Source organism: Actinia tenebrosa, unplaced genomic scaffold (genome assembly GCF_029948245.1).
Source record: "Actinia tenebrosa isolate PJP-AT-01 unplaced genomic scaffold, QUT_ActTen_1.0 PGA_scaffold1__47_contigs__length_23844297, whole genome shotgun sequence".
Lineage (NCBI taxonomy): Eukaryota > Metazoa > Cnidaria > Anthozoa > Actiniaria > Actiniidae > Actinia > Actinia tenebrosa.
The window spans coordinates 9,396,014-9,414,289 of record NW_028292578.1 but is presented as its reverse complement, the minus strand read 5'-3'; the positions used below and the strand labels follow the sequence as shown (position 1 = coordinate 9,414,289).

Here is an 18,276-nt window from a genome sequence, read left to right as displayed (position 1 = left end):
TCATCACGTGCATGTACAACACAGATGTACAATCATCACGTACATGTACACTGAACACAGATGTACAGTCATCACGTACATGTACAACACAGATGTACAATCATCACGTACATGTACAACACAGGGATGACAGACAATCATGACCAGGGATGACAGACAATCATGACCAGGGCTGTTATGCAATGAGTCGTTTTCAGTCACAGTACAACAGAAGCAGAGGCTGGAAAACCTGTGATAGAAGAACTTTGCAAGAAGTATTAATTGTTTGGTCCGCCTGTTACTTTAATTTTATTTAGATTATCAATAAGTGCTTAATTTTTAAAATATTTTATATTAAACTGTAACGAACCTGGAGAGCAAGTCAAGACATACCTCTTGGACGCCATTTTGTCATAAAGTATGTTGGGTTTCCTGGGTTTGAGTGGTAGAGGGGTCCTGGGTAATGTTGTTCTTTCAGGTGTCTTCAGCTGAAAGTCAAGCAAAATAAAAGTGGTTAGCTTTTGGCCGTTTTACTGTTCTCTTTAGATTACTCTAGTCCCGATTCGCTTGATGTAGGGTTCCTGTTAAAGAGTTGGTTCATAAGAAGCCTAAAATGGGGAGCAATATCTCTCAGCATATCGACAATGCACGAAAAACAGGAGTGTGTTCACTGGCGGGGAAAAACTTATCCGAGGTGAGTGCCATTTTTTTCTTTCGTTTTTGTTTTTGATCTTAGAAAACGAGCTTGGAAGGACAAATGAAAAGTAATAATTATCTTAAGGAAATATATTTTCTACAGGTTTTATGACCGAGTTTTCTAATTTGAAAATGCGTAGCTCGAATAATTTATTTTACTTCGCCATCTGTGCTGACACCCTCTGCGATATATTTTGAAAGTTCGTAGCTTGCTTGGGGCTTCATATGCATTTAAATTTAGTAAAAGATAATTCAATTCGGGCCTATCACATAAAAAATCAATTAAAGGTTGAAAAAATAAAGGTTGAAAAAAACGATTGATATATTATTAGTTGCCAGAAAAAAAACACACAAGGATCGCAGATAAGGTGGAAATAAGAAATGCTGAATAAGACTTTTTCCTAAATAAGCTTATATTGTCGATATAAACGAGCTTATTGTCGCTAAAAAAAGAACAATGCAATAACAATATTTATATGCAAAATAATTTATGTATAAATATATAAAACATAAATGTTTATACAAAAGGCAGTTATAAGCCCAGCTATGGACACACACTCATATGGTGTCGACACCCACTCCTGTGCTCCTGTGGATAGTGGTTTTTGTCATGGGTCTGGTTGTACGAAGGGTGGATAGCACGATCCTTATCCAGTGGATAAGTCAATCCTGTTATCCAAATTTATATATTTATCCACTATATCCATCCTTACATGTAATGCAACCGATCCCTGATGATATGCATATACTCTTCAATTTTCCAATTTATTTTGGTTCATATTTATTTGTTCTCATGTGCAATCCTTAACAACAACAACAGCCCATCCCATCCATGCTTACTCTAAATTATTTGAATAATGCTAACCCCCAGTGAATTACCTTTATTTTCTCAGGTTCCACCTCAGCTTTTTAAACTTGGTGACTCTCTGAGAACTCTGGATCTCTCAGGAAACAAATTCAAATCTTTGCCGCCAGAGATTGGTGAACTTACTGGTCTCAAAAACTTAACATTATCTTCAAATCGATTTGGTTAGTTTGGTTTGTATTTTCCAGTCACCATTGTTTTTCAGTTATAGTTTACCTGTACTTTTGTAATAATTGATCGGATAATGTTAGTGGATTTTTATTTCTATTGAAGGGGAGGGCAGGGGCCTCAGAGGGATAGGTCATCAGTTAAAATTTGAACTTTTGCAAAGAGTGAAACCTTTTTATTTTGGTGAGAACTGTTTCCTTGTTGATTTAATAGAATTGCCATGAATTTCTTACTGAGGGCTAAGGAAATAGGGAGGGCTACAACCATTTTTTAAAAGTTTATGACAAATCGACCTTCAGCCCTTCCCTTATCAAAGGAAAGCACATGGGCACATTTATTATTTTAGTCATTTGATTTTTTTTGTTTCAGAAACACTCCCAAAAGAAATAAATAAATTAAAGAAACTTGAAACATTTGCTGCAAACAAATGCTCCATCAAATTGTTACCAGCTGGAGTCTTCACTGGATTGCACAATCTAAAGAAACTTGAAATGTCTTCAAATCAGATATCAACTTTTCCAGATGAGATTTGCAGCTTGAGGCACATTGACTTCATTGATCTGTCAGATAATAAACTGAAATTGATCCCTGATAATATTGGAGAATTGCAAGCAATGGAATTGAATTTAAATGCCAACCAAATTTCTTATTTACCTCATTCCTTGGCTGCTTGTCCTCGGATGAAAGTTTTGAGACTTGAGGAGAATTGCCTCCCTCTAGATGCAGTCAAAGAAACCTTGCTGAAGGAGTCAAGACTATCCCTGCTTGCACTAGATGGTAATTTGTTTACTAAGAAGGAGCTTCGTGAAAAGGAGGGATATGATCAGGTGAGTGGTTTGAGAGAGCTAACACAGAAAAGAAAAACATTCATGCATGTGATTTGGCAAACCATGGTGTTTTTCTAACATTTCTTATCAAGAAATCTTGAAAACCATTGCAGTGTTTCTCAATCACAGGCAAGAAATCATACAATTTTCTGTAGTGTCAAAATCAGGAGGGTTGGTGGACATTAATCAAACTGTTTCATTAACATTTGTCAGAAAACATAAAGTTTTTATGAGCATGTGCAAATGGAATGTCATGGAAACTTGTCTTGATTGGCGTCCACTAAATCCACTAAATGTACCATTTCATGTATGCAATTGAGAAGCCCTGTAATGGTAAGAGTTCTACTTTTACTTTTCATGTTCTTTGAATGAGAAAATATAAGTTAAGAAAAATGTGAATGTTTTTTAACGTTTTATCAAATGTACATGTATAGTTTCGTTGTTGTTAATATTGTCCATGTTTCTTATAATTGTGCTTTTTTCACTTAAACTGCAGTATATGGAAAGGTTCACAGCAACTAAGAAGAAGTTCACTTAATCAAGGCAAATCATTTCTGAAATGTTATGCTGAACACTGAACACTGTTACAAAAATTTGAGTGTTATATCTCCCTTTGAGTCAGTTCATCATTTTGCAGTGCAAGTGATTGCTGTACTGTATTGCATGCTGAAAATGAAGCTGGTTTCAAAGGAGGCTATTTTTAGTGTTATGTCTTACAGTGCAACTATACTGTCACTGGGCTTGCTAATAGGCGACTTGCACTAAGAAATCACGTGACTTCTTGGATGGCAAACGTGCGCTATGTAAACAAACATCAAGATGGCCGCCGTCGCACCGGAAGGCGACAAAAACAGGTTAGTACAACCACTTAGACGTAACTTTTTAGCTTTTTTCTACCAAATATTGGTACCCATGGAGTCTTCAAGCATATTTGACTTTTCGATTGGTCCGAAAGAAAAATTCTTACGCTAATTTTTTCACCAAATCCAAAGCCGCTTCCTGTTTGTTATCGCAACTTTTTTTCGTGGTCTTTGACCTGGGACTTGCTTTTAAAGGGTTTTCCCCTAGAAAACTTTAAAAACAATACACAGACTCATGAAATGTTAGTAAACATTTCCATTCCAAGGACGTATTTCATCGTTATTGATCTAATTCTTTAGCGAGCCGGCGAAAAAAGGGTCGCTTGACCTTACCAGGATGCCTGAACTGTCGTTTGGCGACGTAGAGTTATTTGCCAAAAAGACTGGTGGAGGTTCAACGAGTCTGAAAAAAGCCTACAAATTTTTTGCCGAAACAGGATATCTCCATGATTATAAAGGTGAGTTTTTTGGGGAATTAAAATGTACGAAAAAGCTTTAAAAACGGTCAATGCTTGTGCTGTTGTACTAGTTGTTAACTCTGGCTGTACTTTGTCGTGCTTGTATATTCAATGGACTCTGTTAAAATTTGACTTTTTCTCTTAGTTCGCTATAGTCAAGAAGAGGCAACGATAGAGAGTAAATGTTTTCGCTCGATGAAAAAATCAGAGAAGCCACATTCAGTATTTATTGTGTGCCTACTGGAAAACAAGAATTTATATGGGAAATGTTCGTGCGTGGCTGGTGCAGGAGGAGCCTGTCAACATACTCTGGCACTTTTACTATTGATTGCACACTGCAAGCAGCTGGGTCTAACAGCATTGCCCGATGAACTTACCTGCACTATGTCAGCACAAAGGTGGAATATTCCTAGGGGAAAAAAGATCACGCCAGAATGTGTTGATCAAGTGGTTGTCAAGAAAACTAGAGAAGGAGCGGACTATACTAAATCTATAAAGAGCTCTTTGTACTCCCCTGCCTCCCAATACCTGCTGCTAGACTCTACTTACAAAGAAAACCTGAAAGCTCTAGAGCCTGTACCTCTCATATGTACCCTTTTACCTGACATGTCTGATACAAACCTCCCTGCAATTTCTACAAGATTTGGCAAAGTTCCTATAGGTTGCATTTTATCTTATCAACAGAAGCTTACTTCCTCCTATATCATTAATGATTATGCTAATACTGATTTTCCTTCCTTACCATTGACCAGCAACACCTCTTTTACCAATAATTTCAGTTCCTGTTTAAATGCTGAGCAATTAGCTACACTAACCTCCTTAAGAGTTGATGAGGAAATGTCCTTTCATTTAGAAGAAAGAACTAGAGACCAAAGTGAGTGTCAACTTTGGCACACTTTAAGGAAGAAAAGAATAACAGCCAGTAAATTTGGCATAGTAGCTAAAAGACAAGCTAACTTCAAGTCTTTATGCAAGCAACTAGACCCAACCCGTCATGTCCAAACAGCAGCAATGAAGAAGGGAATTGAGATGGAACCATATGCAGCCTATAACTATGCAACCAAAGTAAAAAACAGTTCTGTTAACTTATATCCATGTGGTCTTGTTATTCATCCTGTTTGCCCATGGTTAGGGTGTTCTCCTGATCGCAAGGTCTTTGACATGGAACTAGCCACTGAAAATGCTATGAGTCCTTTTGGTTTGCTTGAAATTAAAGTTGTATGTAAAGATGTTGAAAGCTTACATGATGTGAATTATTTAACTTTTGACAAGGACACCAATCACTTTGCTCTTAAACGAAAACATGAGTTTTTTTACCAAATACAATGTCAGCTAGCTATTACTTGTTTACAATGGTGTGACTTTTTTTGCTTTGTAAGTAGTGATCTTTATTTTCATGAGAGAATTCTATTTGACAGAAATTTTTTTCAAGAGAGCAAAGACAGAGTTGATACCTTTTATTTTACTTACTATATAACATAATGCAATCATCTGTGTTATTTCTTAGGTAAATTCAAATAACACTGAAAAAAGGATAATTTATGCAATACGTAAAAAATATTATTAATAAGTATTGCCATAAAACAACTATTACAATATATTTTATTCAATTAATTTATTTCAAATTAATTCATATCAATTGAAATCTTTTTCATGAAAAGATAAAAAGTTGAATTAATTCAAGAACACCAATTTTAATTAAATTATTTTGCCAATTATATGACTCTTGTTTTCATTATATATATATTACCATAAAACTGAGTAAATTGGCATGAATATTTATTATAAATTTAGACCCTAGGCCCTTGAAGAATCCCTTCTTATTAAGGGGCCTTGGAAGTTAGTCAACAAACATGACACAGTCCACAACTGGTTAACACTTCCTAGTAAAGATAGGGGAACAATGCCATCAAAAATGTGAAATTCTTTTATCCTTCGGATAGCCCTTTCAACATGAATTCTTAACATGGCTATTTTCTTTGTGTCTATGACTTCTTGTGGCTTAAGTTGACTATTTTCTAATAAGTAAGGGGGTATGTTAAGATCTACTGTCTTGTTCACTAAAAGATCATCAATGTCAAAGCCTTTATCAGCCATAATGCTAGTATGGGGCTCTAAAAGATCTAAAATACCGGACTGTGCAGTTATTTCTTTGTCTGAAATTGAGCCTGTATACAGAGAGCTGACAAAGCACACTGCACCATTTGGTGTGATTCCAATCAAGCCTTTAAGAGTGGTTGAGCTCTTGTAGTTGCTGTACATCTGGGATTGCAGTTTCAGGGATGTTGGGACTTGCACTTTTATTTCTGTGCAATCAATAATGCAATGGGTAGTTGGGTATAACATTTTAAATAGGGGGGACATATTCTGTTTAACAGTGTGAAAAGAAGGCCAAATAGGCTGCATCCCAAGGAAGAAGTACAAGTAATTGGCCCAGGTAATAATCTTACGGCTTACAGTTGACTCACTGACATTAAACCTATGTGACAGGTCAAATAGTTTCAACTCCAGTCTTATTCTAACCAAAAATAGGAATAGTTCATCAATAAGTAACATTTTTTTGCTGCCTGGGTGCCCAACTGATATATTACTTCCATAGTAGTATGTCATGGTTTCTGCAGAGGGCTGCACAAATTCATAAAATAAAATAAAATGCTGATATGAAGGAAATCCAGTATAAAATTTGATGGAATTGCTATCATTTGTGAATCTTTCACATCCAAATTTGTAGATCTTCATGGCAGATAATCTGGCCTTCAGGTCTTCTATTTCCTTCTTTAGTTTTGTTATTTCATTTTCAAGAACATCAGTTCCAGTTGTATATCTGTTTCTACAAACAAATGCATAATGATGCTATTAAAAGGAAAGTATTTTGGGTTTTTCATTCAATATAGTGTTATATGTCTATAAATTTTTCTTTAATTTTTAAAGCAACATATATATAAAACAACTAATAAGCAAATTGTACTGAAAAAGATAAAACAAGAGCATTTGTTAAGTTTTGATTTCTCTTTCTCTTTGCATGATTAACATGAATTGTTTATTACTTACATAGCAGCATTTGGCAACTTCCTCACAAGTACGCGTCTGGGAGGCTTGTTGATGGTCCATGCAAACTGAGTTGGTATAGCATGCTTTTTTAATCTTCGGCGCCCACATATATCCTTTTCTTCTTCATATTGATCAGTGTCAAAATGTCTTGAACATACTCTGGTGTTCGATGTTATCTAATCGAGGCATAAATATTCATAAAAACTCGTAAATTATTTCTGCTCACATATGCTTTGTATACAAATAAATTTTTTAGCGAGTTTGACGCTGTAAAATAAGACTGACCAATAAAATCTAGTAAAAAATTTAGTAACGAACAGTAACCAACGTAAAATCTTACCTTAAAGTTTTCTCCGATGTCTCTTCGTATTTTAACAATCCACTGTTTTCTTATTTCCTCTCGACAAGGGAAGCGGTGAAATGACAAACCATCATCACGTCGACCATCGCTTGTGCATTTAGGAACACAACAAACATAGTTGTTTGTTGGTCTACACGAATTGTGAAAATTCGGAATAAGACGATTTTAATTCGCGAAAAGTAAAGCAAAGGATAAAGTCCTGTGTTTAGAGTGTATTGTTTTTAAAGTTTTCTAGGGGAAAACCCTTTAAAAGCAAGTCCCAGGTCAAAGACCACGAAAAAAAGTTGCGATAACAAACAGGAAGCGGCTTTGGATTTGGTGAAAAAATTAGCGTAAGAATTTTTCTTTCGGACCAATCGAAAAGCCAAATATGCTTGAAGACTCCATGGGTACCAATATTTGGTAGAAAAAAGCTAAAAAGTTACGTCTAAGTGGTTGTACTAACCTGTTTTTGTCGCCTTCCGGTGCGACGGCGGCCATCTTGATGTTTGTTTACATAGCGCGCGTTTGCCATCCAAGAAGTCACGTGATTTCTTAGTGCAAGTCGCCTATTACACTGGTTACACAAGAGAACCAATTAAAATGTAGAATGAAAACAATTAAATTTTGGGTAGTCGAGCCAATCAGAAACCAGGACTGCTAAGAGTGGCAATTTGACCCTGATGTTATATGTAAAAAAATGCAGATAGCCATCGCCATTTTCTCCTGCAAATTAAATGATATGTCAAAAGGCTATAGTTTTCTGCTACTTTCTGATTGGCTCCACTACCCAAAATTAGAATGTATTGTTTTTTTCTACATTTTGATTGGTTTTTCGCTGTCTAAAAGGCCCCAGTTTCAGTAGTTGCTGTAACAGCTGCTAAACCTTAACCTTAACCTTAACCTTATTCTACTTACCTCAGAGGCTACCCTTATCTCTTCTTAGTTCAGAAGACTTAGGAATCTTAGCCAGCAGGTTAGCCATAAGGCTGTATTCATAATGTATAGCAGAAGGGGGGCAGGTAAAAATGTGAAAAGTCCAGAATAATTCTTAAAACCCCCCTTAAAGTCATGCACTAAAATACAAACCCCCCAAAGCAAGGCTTGTTCAGTACATGTAGCTTCTTCCAAAAATTGTGCATCCCCCCATTTTTCTGATAAAAACTTGCCTATCCCCCCCTTTTTCCTACCAAAATTTTCCCGATCCCCCCTCAATTTCACCTGTCCCCCCTCTGCCATACATTATGAATGCAGCCTAAAAAATATATAGTGTTCAAATATATTGATTATGAAGTTATAGTTATACCTCCCTATATAGACTTCCAAGATATCTTCTGGGTTCTCCTGTAAGTTTGTCTTCCTCCACAAAACCTTACAAATTAAATTCCAATTAAATCTGTGAGTGAGCTGTGCTCAGTCCTGAGGTTGCAGAATACAACTGCAAAATATAATTTGAATGTAAAATACAATTTGATTTTTTTTTTAAACGTTCCTAAACCAAACCCTTACCTCATCTTCCTGGAACGTCATCCCCTCCTGCCTACTGCTAGGAAGTATGTTTACTTACTGTCTGTAATTTTCAAGTGTATTGTTGGCAAAACCCAACAACCAACCATTGAATAAAGAAGATGAGGACAAGATTTTTTTAAAGAAAAAGGTTACCATCATAGTTTTGTTTTCTTAAATATGCAATTACAAAAAATACTATGAATAAAAGATACTTGTAACTTAAGTGTTGTTTTGAAAGCTAAAGCCTCTCAAAGGTCTGAAATTGAGTGTGGAATTCTACTTTCATTAAAGTGAGGGTGAGGTGTTGGTGAAGTGAAGGTGAAGTGAAGGTGTGGTGTGGTGAGGTGAGGTGTTGGGGAAGTGAAGGTGAAGTGTTGGTGAGGTGTTGGGGAAGTGAAGGTGAGGTGTTGGTGAGGTGTTGGGGAAGTGAAGGTGAAGTGAAGGTGTGGTGTGGTGAGGTGAGGTGTTGGGGAAGTGAAGGTGAGGTGTTGGTGAGGTGTTGGTGAAGTGAAGTTGATGAATGGTGAAGGCGAGGTGTTGGTAAAGTGAAGGTGAGGTAATGGTAAAGTGGAGGTGAGGTGTTGATGAAGGTGTGGTGAGGTGTTGGTAAAGTGGAGCTGAGGTGTTGACGAAGGTGGGGTGAGGTGTTGGTAAAGTGGAGCTGAGGTGTTGACGAAGGTGGGGTGAGGTGTTGGTAAAGTGAAGGTGTGGTGTGGTGTTGGTAAAGTGAAGGGGATGTGTTGGTAAAGTGAAGGTGTGGTGTTGGTAAAGTGAAGGTGAGGTGTTGGAAAAGTGAAGGTGTGGTGTTGGTAAAGTGAAGGTGAGGTGTTGAAAAAGTGAAGGTGTGGTGTTGGTGAAGTGAAGATATGGTATTGGAAAAGTGAAGGTGAGGTCTTGGTGAAGTGAAGATGAGGTGTCGGTGAAGTGAAGGTGTGGTGTTGGTAAAGTGAAGGTGTTGGTGAAGTGAAGGTGAGGTGTTGACAAAGTAAAGTTGATACAGTCGATGCACTAGGATACATAGCATATGGTAGATGCACTAAATCAGGCATACATATAATAATAATAATGTATAAAAACTTGTAGAGCGCTTATACAAGTCTGTTCTAAGCGCTTTGAAAATAAATGATGAAAATGTTCACGATAAATTAAGGTAAGACTACGAAAGAGTAAAACAAAACTATGATTTGAAAGCTAATTTGAATAAATAAGTCTTAAGTTGTGTATTGAATGAAGCCAATTTAGTAGTGTCTCTTATATTGATGACGGGAGCATATTCCAAAGTTTAGGGGCAGCAACAGTAAAAGAACGTAGACCATAAGATCGAAGATTGTAGGACTTGGAGTTTAGAGCCACTATGAGAAGACGAGCCCAATAAGACGATATAGCCCAATAAGACGATATAGCCCAATAAGATGATATAGCCCAATAAGATAATATATAGCCCAATAAGATGATATATAGCCCAATAAGATGATATATAGCCCAATAACACGATATAGCCCAATAAGATGATATAGCCCAATAAGACGATATAGCCCAATAAGATGATATATAGCCCAATAACATGATATAGCCCAATAACACGATATAGCCCAATAACACGATATATATAGTCCAATAAAACGATACAACTTTATAATAAATATACTGGGTAATAGGACTACATGCTGTCCAATTTGGAATTAATTAGATGTACCGAGAACTGACAAAACTGGAAGACGCCGATAGTTCGAGTCCAATTTGGCAGTAAGAGGAACTTTTCTGAATTCAATTATTTCAAAATTGGACAGACATGTAGTCCTATTGCAGATTAGTTATATCATTCCAAACTATACTAGACTGGCCCTCCCTTTCCTTATATAAAAATATCCCCCCCCCCCCCCCCCCTCTAAATACTTGCACAATTTTTTCTGGCCCTCCCCTCCCCCATAACTTATAATTGAAGCAGTAAACGAGTTGCACGTCTTCCCGATCTTGTTGTCACGGTAGTTCTCATTCTACTATTAAACTCTTCCGTGTCATAATTCATTTTTTTACATTTCTTTAGACCTAATTTTTATGCACAAAAACGTCCGTCCCCTTAAGACTTGCACAATTCTTTCTGGCCCTCCCTTTTAGCCTGCATGAAAAATAATGGCCCTCCCCCCATTTGCACCAGCCCTAATTTTTGACCTGTCCCTAATGCGATAGTTGCTTATATGGGATTATATAGTGATATTGCAATTATGATAATAAAAATAAGACTATAATAATAACAACAACAACGACGACGACGACGTACAATAATATTATTAATCATTAACAATAATGATTGAATGTAAGTATCAAAACAGCTTTCCGTGTTTGATGCTATGTTCATTGCACTTGGGATGCTGAGAGAATGCTTTAGCAGCTAGAAATCACTTCGATTACTTTTATAAAAAGAAAGCGCACAAATTAAAGAAAAATACCGTTTAATTTTTTTTTTAAATCAGCCAAGGGCGGGGAAAAAAAAGCTTTTATTCAATAACCGCAAAACACAGTTACGCTAAAGCCGGGAGTGCTGACACACGGTACAACATTACATGCAACATTGCAAGCAACAAATTGGTATCGGGGTGACACACATTGCAACAAAATCACGCAACATCGCTTGTGTCAGCCTGCTATTTAAAGATATTTGGTCAGCAGTTATAAATTTGGTGCAAGCTGATTGGCTGGAAATCTCAAAATTTTGCAGGTAATGTTACAGCCATGTTCACATGATGAAATTTGTTGCGCGCAATGTTGCAAGAGTAGAGCGCGATTAACTTCAGATTTGTTGCGTGCAACGTTGCGTGCAACAAGTTCTTACCATTTACTAGGGCGTGCGTTACACTAATACGTTAAATTTGAATTATAAGCTGCTCTCGAATTACTTACATTAATCTGCTATCAAGTTACCAAATCTCAATACAGGAAACCCAAACTACTTTATTGACTTATTTATCATTGGCGTCTTGTTTCAAATCTCAACACAGGAAACCCAAAGCACTTTATTGATTTATTTATTCATGTACAGATTCCAAAGCCGGGCTCCCTGTGCAATTAGTACATTAAATTGCTCTATTTGTCCAATGTTTGTTCAATTATTATTTGTTCAATAAGAGGATCCTCATCGACTTTTTACGAGTGTGCATGTAGGTTTTCGGTGACTAAATTAACTTTATTGACATTGAAATAAGTATATCAATTTGGCGGTATCTTGAAGCGTAGGATCTGGATTCTGTTATTATTACAGTCAGTCACTACCATGGAACCTTGACTGTTGATCGCGATGGCGTAAGGAAAACAAAACTGACCATCTTCACCCCCCATGGTGCCAAAACTCGTGATAAAGTTTCCATTGAAGTCTAACACCTGTATCCTGCAGTTCCCACTGTCACAAACTAAAATATTGTCATTTCCATCAACTGTCAATCCTCTTGGGTGACTGAACTGACCACTTTCTTTTCCTGGTATTCCAACTTGGCGTATCAAGAGACCGTTGCGATTATAAAACTTCAGGCAGTGGTTGTGTGTGTCAGAGACAATGAACTTCCCTTTATGGTAGACCGCACAAGACGGACGGCTTAAGCACTCATTTCCGGTGTCCCCGAATTTCAACGCCATTCGTCCGTTTCTGTGGAAAACCTGGACACGGTTATTTGCAGTGTCAGCTACAATCAAACGGCCTTCGTGATCAACTGTAATGCCTTCCGCGCGTTCCCCGATTTCCCCTGATCCTGATCCCATCTTTCCAATACTTCTGACCAGATCCCCTGATGAATTGAGTTCTTTGATGCAATGGTTTCCACTGTCAAGGACCATGAAGTTACCTTCGTCGCTGACTGCCACTCCCGTTGGTAAATGTATATCGTGTTCTTCGGCGTAATACTTTAAGAAGTTCCCTTCAACATCAAACTGAAGCACACGATTTTGATGATGATCTGTTACAATAATGATGTCAGTGTTTGTAGTGGTGACACCCCAGGGGAGGGTCAGTGTACTTTGTTCATCATTCTCGCCGTCATTATTGAAGCTGTCAATCACTTTGAGAACGTCAACACCCATTATGTGGCTGGGCACAGCAACAGGTACAATATGATCAGACCCGTCAAATGAACAGTGGATATCTCCAAATTCAGATATACGATTCATTATCTCTTGTTCACCCTCAACTACAAACTTAAACTCAGAGACCTCCCTCGGCTCGTTAAAGACTAAAAACATATCTAGTTGACTCAGCTCTTCTAGAACAGCTTCTTTACGCTGTAGTACATCGGCTACTGAACAGGCCATCGATAACTCGACCCGTTCAATAGTTTCTTTCATGATGCGTTCCACTGCTTTTGTACATTGTTTCTGATGCCTGAGATCCCGAAGCCTTACAGCTGCTTTGCTACAGCAACGCTCTGTAAGCTGTTCTTGTCTGTCTCGCAGTCTTTCGACTAATGAGTCAAAGACTTGGTTAATATCCGAGATAACCGTCTGTTTTTTATCCTCGACCATTTTCATGATTTCATCGATAGTCGTACTAGCAATTTGGACTTCTCCAAGTACGTTTTTACTTTCTGAAATCTTGGTTTTTATCTCGCGAACGTCTCCTAGTCCCAAATTTAGCTCTACCATGCTCTTTACAAGGTAGTTGGTGGGAAATTCGTCGATTCCATTGACTGGGATATTTGTACAATTACGACAAATAGGACAACGAATCACCTCTCTAAGTCTTGGTTGATGCAGAGCGAATACATCGCCTGTGTTTATCAATTCCAATTCCACCATATTAGCAAGACAATCAATACATGCTGTATGCCCACAACCGAGGATTTTTGGTTCTCTCAAAAGCTCCCGACAGACACAGCAACTTAATTCATCAAGAATCTGAGGAGAGACGTCGAGTACTCCACTGGAGGCCATCGTTGTGCCTCAAGTAAATCAAAAGAGGATCACAGGAAAGAAAAATAATGCAAAACAAATCTAATTATTCGACGTATGTAGCAAGGGTGACTGATTTCTTTGGATTTTTGGCAATATTCATGACCCCTAAAATTGTTCCGACAGTAGGGAGATAGGAGTTTACATCAATTGCTCAAAATGTCAGCTTCCAGACTTTATTAATCTCACTTCCCTGATATAGAAATAAGATCGTGTCATGGTTTTCAAAATGTTTAGTGAAAATGTTTCATTACAGTTGAACAGTATTTTTAGAGTGAAAATGATGAGATTACCAGGACACCCCTCCCTTGCAGTACAATGACGTACAAGTTATGCAGGAAGTCACGAGATTTGTGTCAATATCGCATCGCATGGTTTGTCTTAACACACACAAATAAATCAAAATACTGGATTAAAATAAAAGAAAATATACTTGGACTGGCTTAGAATTAGCTGTAATAACATATATTAGTAGGTTTTTTTGCTGGTCCCGTTTTGAAAAGTCTTCTGCATTGCGTGACATTTTCATTTACAATTGTTAAGTTAATTGTTTCTAAATAAACCCCGGAAACAACCTAGAGTGGCGGATCCAGGGGGAATCGAAGGGGTCCACGGAACCCCCCTTGAAGGTTTGATCTTTTAGGTAATAGAAATATGTCTTATATACATTTTGCTTAAAAGTATCCAAAAAGATAATGTTAAACACGAAATGATAGATATTTGCTGTTATAATGTTTAATTTACCTTTAAGTTCCGTTACTAGATAGTAAATTAGGTGATTAGAGCCAATTTTTTTGTCAGACATCGACTAAACAAAAGAGAATTATAACGGAACCCCCCTTTGAAAAATACTGGATCCACCACTGACCTATTTTTATTTTCTTCTTCTTCTACCCCAATTCTTGCCAAAACCACACAACATGGCTAGGCAGGCAAGTACTTTTAAAACAGCGCGCATGTGTTACCCCTCTTCCCTCTTGCAAACCAAGATAAATTATCCAGAATCATTTGTGTTTATAGGTCAAGAATGTGCAACAAAAAAGTCTATCCGACACAAACCAAAAACCTTTCTTCGTTTGCCGATCTCCTCTAATAGTCACTGCTTTTTAAAGAAATACATAGATATGTGATGATTGTCAACGTTTTTGTCCGTGAAAGTATCCACTTTCTTGATAAGATCGATACATTCGTGCAAACAAACTATTTCTCTTTTCAGACAAGACATTTGGCTGGCCAGTCTCCGCCAGTCTCCCTCCGTCAATCACCATTATTTCATCGCAGTGCATTATGGTCCCAAGGCGATGTGCAATGATGAGGACAGTACAAGCAGCAAAATTATCCTTTACCTTCCCTTGGATAATCCTCTCGTTGTGGTAGTCCACATTAGCTGTCGCTTCATCCATGATGATTATCTTGCTTCGTTGCAGCAGCGCACGAGCCAAGCAAAACAGCTGACGCTCCCCTGCGCTTAAGTTGAATCCGCTTTCTACGAACTCGTAGTAGAGCTGCTGTGGTAAACTACTGACTAGGGTTTTAAGGCTGGCTTGTTCTAAAGCATGCCACAAATCAGCATCAGTAAACCTGTTAAATGGATCCAAATTCATCCGAAGCGAACCACTGAAAATGATTGGGTGTTGGGAAATGACAGAAATGGAAGAGCGAGCTCGCTGGATGTTGATTGTACCGATGTCAACTCCATCCACCAGTATCTGACCTGCAAATTAGTTAAAAAATAAAGTTAATCTGTACTGAAGAAACATCCGTGATCAGGAATCGAATAGTCTAATTGTAAAACATGAAAAGACAGAGAACTTAAGTTAAAAAAGTCACATAAACATATGCATACAGCATGGAGTAGAAACTGATAAGGGGGTTCTATTAATTGATTTCTTCACTAATCAACCTAGCTGATGCCAAAATCAAGAATAAAGTTGAGTGCCGTGTGTTGTAAATAGTGAATATAGGGGGAGGGTGGGGAGTGAATACAAGGGGAGAGCCCCTTGTGGGAGTGGTAAAATATAAGTTATATGTTTAATCTCTTTAAAAAAATACCGGCCTCTCTCCCCTGCCTCTCTCCCCTGCCTCTCTCCCCTGCCTCTCTCCCCTGCGACTTTCCTCCGCCTCCCTCTATTCCCCTCAAATCACAAGAAAACGACCAGGAAAGGGTGTTGCAGAAATCCTAGGACCCCTTCAGACTTACCATCGGGCTTGGGCATCTGGTATATAGCACGAACCAAAGAGGACTTCCCTGCTCCAGTACGCCCTACCACACCCACTTTCTGTCCATTGGGTATTTTCACATTGATATCCTTAAGAACCTGAGGCCCTCCATCGTAATAGTTCAAAGAAACATTCTCTAGAGATATGTCCCCCGTCGCTGGCCATCTGTCAGGGGGTTGATTCTGTATGTCGTAGCCAGGTTCTGGCTCAAGGTCTGTGTACGACACTACTCTCTCTACGGATGTCATGTAGTTCTCAACCTCTGAACACTGACGTACACTGACTTGAGATGTGTCGAATGCTAGCTGTGCAGCATAAATAAGCGAAAGGGCAGTCATTCCTTTAAATCAAGAAAATCAGCGTTAGGTGCATCTACTTCAGTATAGTTTACTTAATCCAGTGGGGGATCTAGGAATTGGGGCATCATTGATCCCTAACATATCACCCCATGTAGAATCAATACTGAGAATATTGTCAGAAGGGTGATATGCATTTTAATCGTTTTTGAATAGTATGCAAAAAGATGACGCAGGTCACTTTACTATGCCATATAAGATTCTAAAGGGAATTCTAACCAAAGAAATTCAATCGATAAAGCATATGTACCAGAATCTGATGAAGTTACGACATTGTCGAAAAATATGATTATTTTGGACCCGGAAGTGTTTCGTTTTGTAACATATTTGACGGTACACTTAAAAATTATGAGAATAATCCTTATGTCCAATGCAAATAAAATTCAATCGCCTTGTCCTCTCATAAGAGTTAATGCAGTTCAGTATACTGTTATACTAAGGGCCACAAGTTTATTAGCTTTGTAGCCATTTAGTGCAACCCTCTGCTGTAAATAAAGTCGTCTATCTATCATCTAGTTACCTGGTCCTGAATGAGCAAACAAAGCGCCCAAAACGACTACCGTTTCAAAAATAACACACAATATGTCAAGTCTGATGGCCAACCAGCGAACCGTTTCTATGACAACAAACCACGATTGATTGTGCACATCTTGGTACCTGAAACAGGACGAGATAGAAATTCATATCATTCATAAAGTTCATATGACCTCAGGAAAATTAATTTCCACGATTTGGAAGCTCAAATCATTTGGTATTAGTCAGCGAGAGAGCCCTGTATTTCACTTGGTTACCGGTGGTGTTTGCTTATGCGGGCGAGTAGTAGCTAGTGTGATAGTTTTGTGCCAAGCTCACCCTCTTCCCACCTTAAACTTACTTGTAAAGTCTCTTCACAAAAGCATGTTGCATATGGTGACACCTCATAGTAACCACGCCTTCTAGAGTATCCGCGAAGTGAGCGAAGACTGGGCTTCGATTGATGGCCTCCAGTCTTTTGATCTCCCTAGAGGTTTTAAGGTAATACTTGCCAATGATGATAAAAAGCGTAACGAGAGGAATGACAGCGAAGATAAGCCAAGGATTGATTACCGATGGTAGGATTATAGCACCGAGGGAGAATAGAATTAGCTGAAGAGCGTCAAGTAGGACATCGGGAAGAAGTTCGTCCATGCTTCCTAAAAGACGAACCGTCTGTCAATTTAGGACTAGAAATACCTATATCCAACGACATCCATGTATAAAAAAGCTTACTAACCTATATCCTTAGAGAACCTGTTCATGATGCGACCAACAGGATTGGTATCAAAGAACAAGACCGGTGCCTTAAGCACAGTTTGTACCATCTCATCGTGTAGCATTTGCGATGAGTTGAGCACCGTCGAGAAAAACAAGGACGCACGAAGGACTGACAGAAGGAGAGCCACGGCCACAAGACCACCATACGTGTAGAAATGTGTTAGTTTCTTTCTCTCTTCGCGAGGCATGTTGGTTAGGTGAAGAAGCCACACGTCAGGAAGAATCAGGAAAGCTGGTTTGGAAAATATAGAAAATATATAAAACCTTATAGGAGGGGGTATTAACCTGCATCTTTCCAATGGACCTTTCTAACACAGCAGCTATGTAGACTGAAACAAGATATTATTTGGATGGTTTTGCGTTCAAGTGATTATTATTTCTGGGCTAAACAGAAGTTTCAATACACCAGTTTCGCATTCAATGCATACCACGGGCCGGGTTTTTGAAAACCACAGACTCATTTGCACAGGCTAATTTAGCTTCGTTTATAAGTCAGCCCTTCACGAATTGAAGGTCCATGGGATTTCAAAACATTGGTATTATTCGAGCTGCACATTCTTTACATTAGTGTTGATTCTTGCAAATGATTTGTTCTGAAGCGAGCCTAAGCCTGTAGTTCAAAATGGGAAAAAGGGACTATTAGCTACCGTCTGCGTGTTAAAGGCCCATTCGTCGACAAAATGAGAGCCACAGGCTCGTTAGCCACAAACGTGTGTGAC

The 18,276-nt window shown here is 38.2% G+C and overlaps 5 protein-coding genes across 6 annotated transcripts in view; 2 read left to right on the top strand and 3 right to left on the bottom strand.

Annotated features, from left to right (window-relative positions):
* Positions 1-160: 160 nt before the first annotated feature.
* On the top strand, positions 161-3,227 carry LOC116286551 (leucine-rich repeat-containing protein 57). The gene is made up of 4 exons (XM_031693110.2): positions 161-673; positions 1,569-1,704; positions 2,078-2,535; positions 3,032-3,227. Exons 1-4 carry the CDS (start codon positions 593-595, stop codon positions 3,071-3,073), a joined length of 717 nt encoding a protein of 238 aa, XP_031548970.1. The 5' UTR covers positions 161-592; the 3' UTR covers positions 3,074-3,227.
* LOC148909825 (uncharacterized) lies at positions 3,093-8,976 on the top strand. The gene is made up of 3 exons (XM_089032558.1): positions 3,093-3,389; positions 3,696-3,853; positions 3,999-8,976. The coding sequence occupies exons 1-3, from the start codon at positions 3,355-3,357 to the stop codon at positions 5,333-5,335; spliced, it is 1,530 nt and encodes a 509-aa protein (XP_088888684.1). The 5' UTR covers positions 3,093-3,354; the 3' UTR covers positions 5,336-8,976.
* LOC148909826 (uncharacterized) lies at positions 5,616-7,791 on the bottom strand. Its single transcript, XM_089032559.1, has 4 exons — positions 7,711-7,791; positions 7,245-7,395; positions 6,905-7,080; positions 5,616-6,683 (listed from the first exon to the last, which is right to left on the bottom strand). Exons 1-4 carry the CDS (start codon positions 7,743-7,745, stop codon positions 5,651-5,653), a joined length of 1,395 nt encoding a protein of 464 aa, XP_088888685.1. The 5' UTR covers positions 7,746-7,791; the 3' UTR covers positions 5,616-5,650.
* Positions 8,977-11,685: 2,709 nt separating the features above from the next.
* LOC116286556 (uncharacterized) lies at positions 11,686-13,779 on the bottom strand. Its single transcript, XM_031693114.2, has one exon. It carries the CDS (start codon positions 13,668-13,670, stop codon positions 11,961-11,963), a length of 1,710 nt encoding a protein of 569 aa, XP_031548974.1. The 5' UTR covers positions 13,671-13,779; the 3' UTR covers positions 11,686-11,960.
* A 71-nt stretch (positions 13,780-13,850) lies between these two features.
* The window catches only part of LOC116286557 (ATP-binding cassette sub-family C member 4), a 33,912-nt gene continuing 29,486 nt past the window's right edge, over positions 13,851-18,276 (bottom strand). For both annotated transcript variants that reach the window (XM_089032789.1, XM_089032790.1), the window contains 5 exons: positions 17,517-17,789; positions 17,139-17,436; positions 16,785-16,921; positions 15,889-16,248; positions 13,851-15,402 (listed from right to left, as the gene is read on the bottom strand). In XM_089032789.1, the coding sequence (XP_088888915.1) occupies positions 14,825-15,402; positions 15,889-16,248; positions 16,785-16,921; positions 17,139-17,436; positions 17,517-17,789 (1,646 nt within the window). In that variant the 3' untranslated portion in view covers positions 13,851-14,824. The remainder of the gene's footprint in view (positions 15,403-15,888; positions 16,249-16,784; positions 16,922-17,138; positions 17,437-17,516; positions 17,790-18,276) is intronic.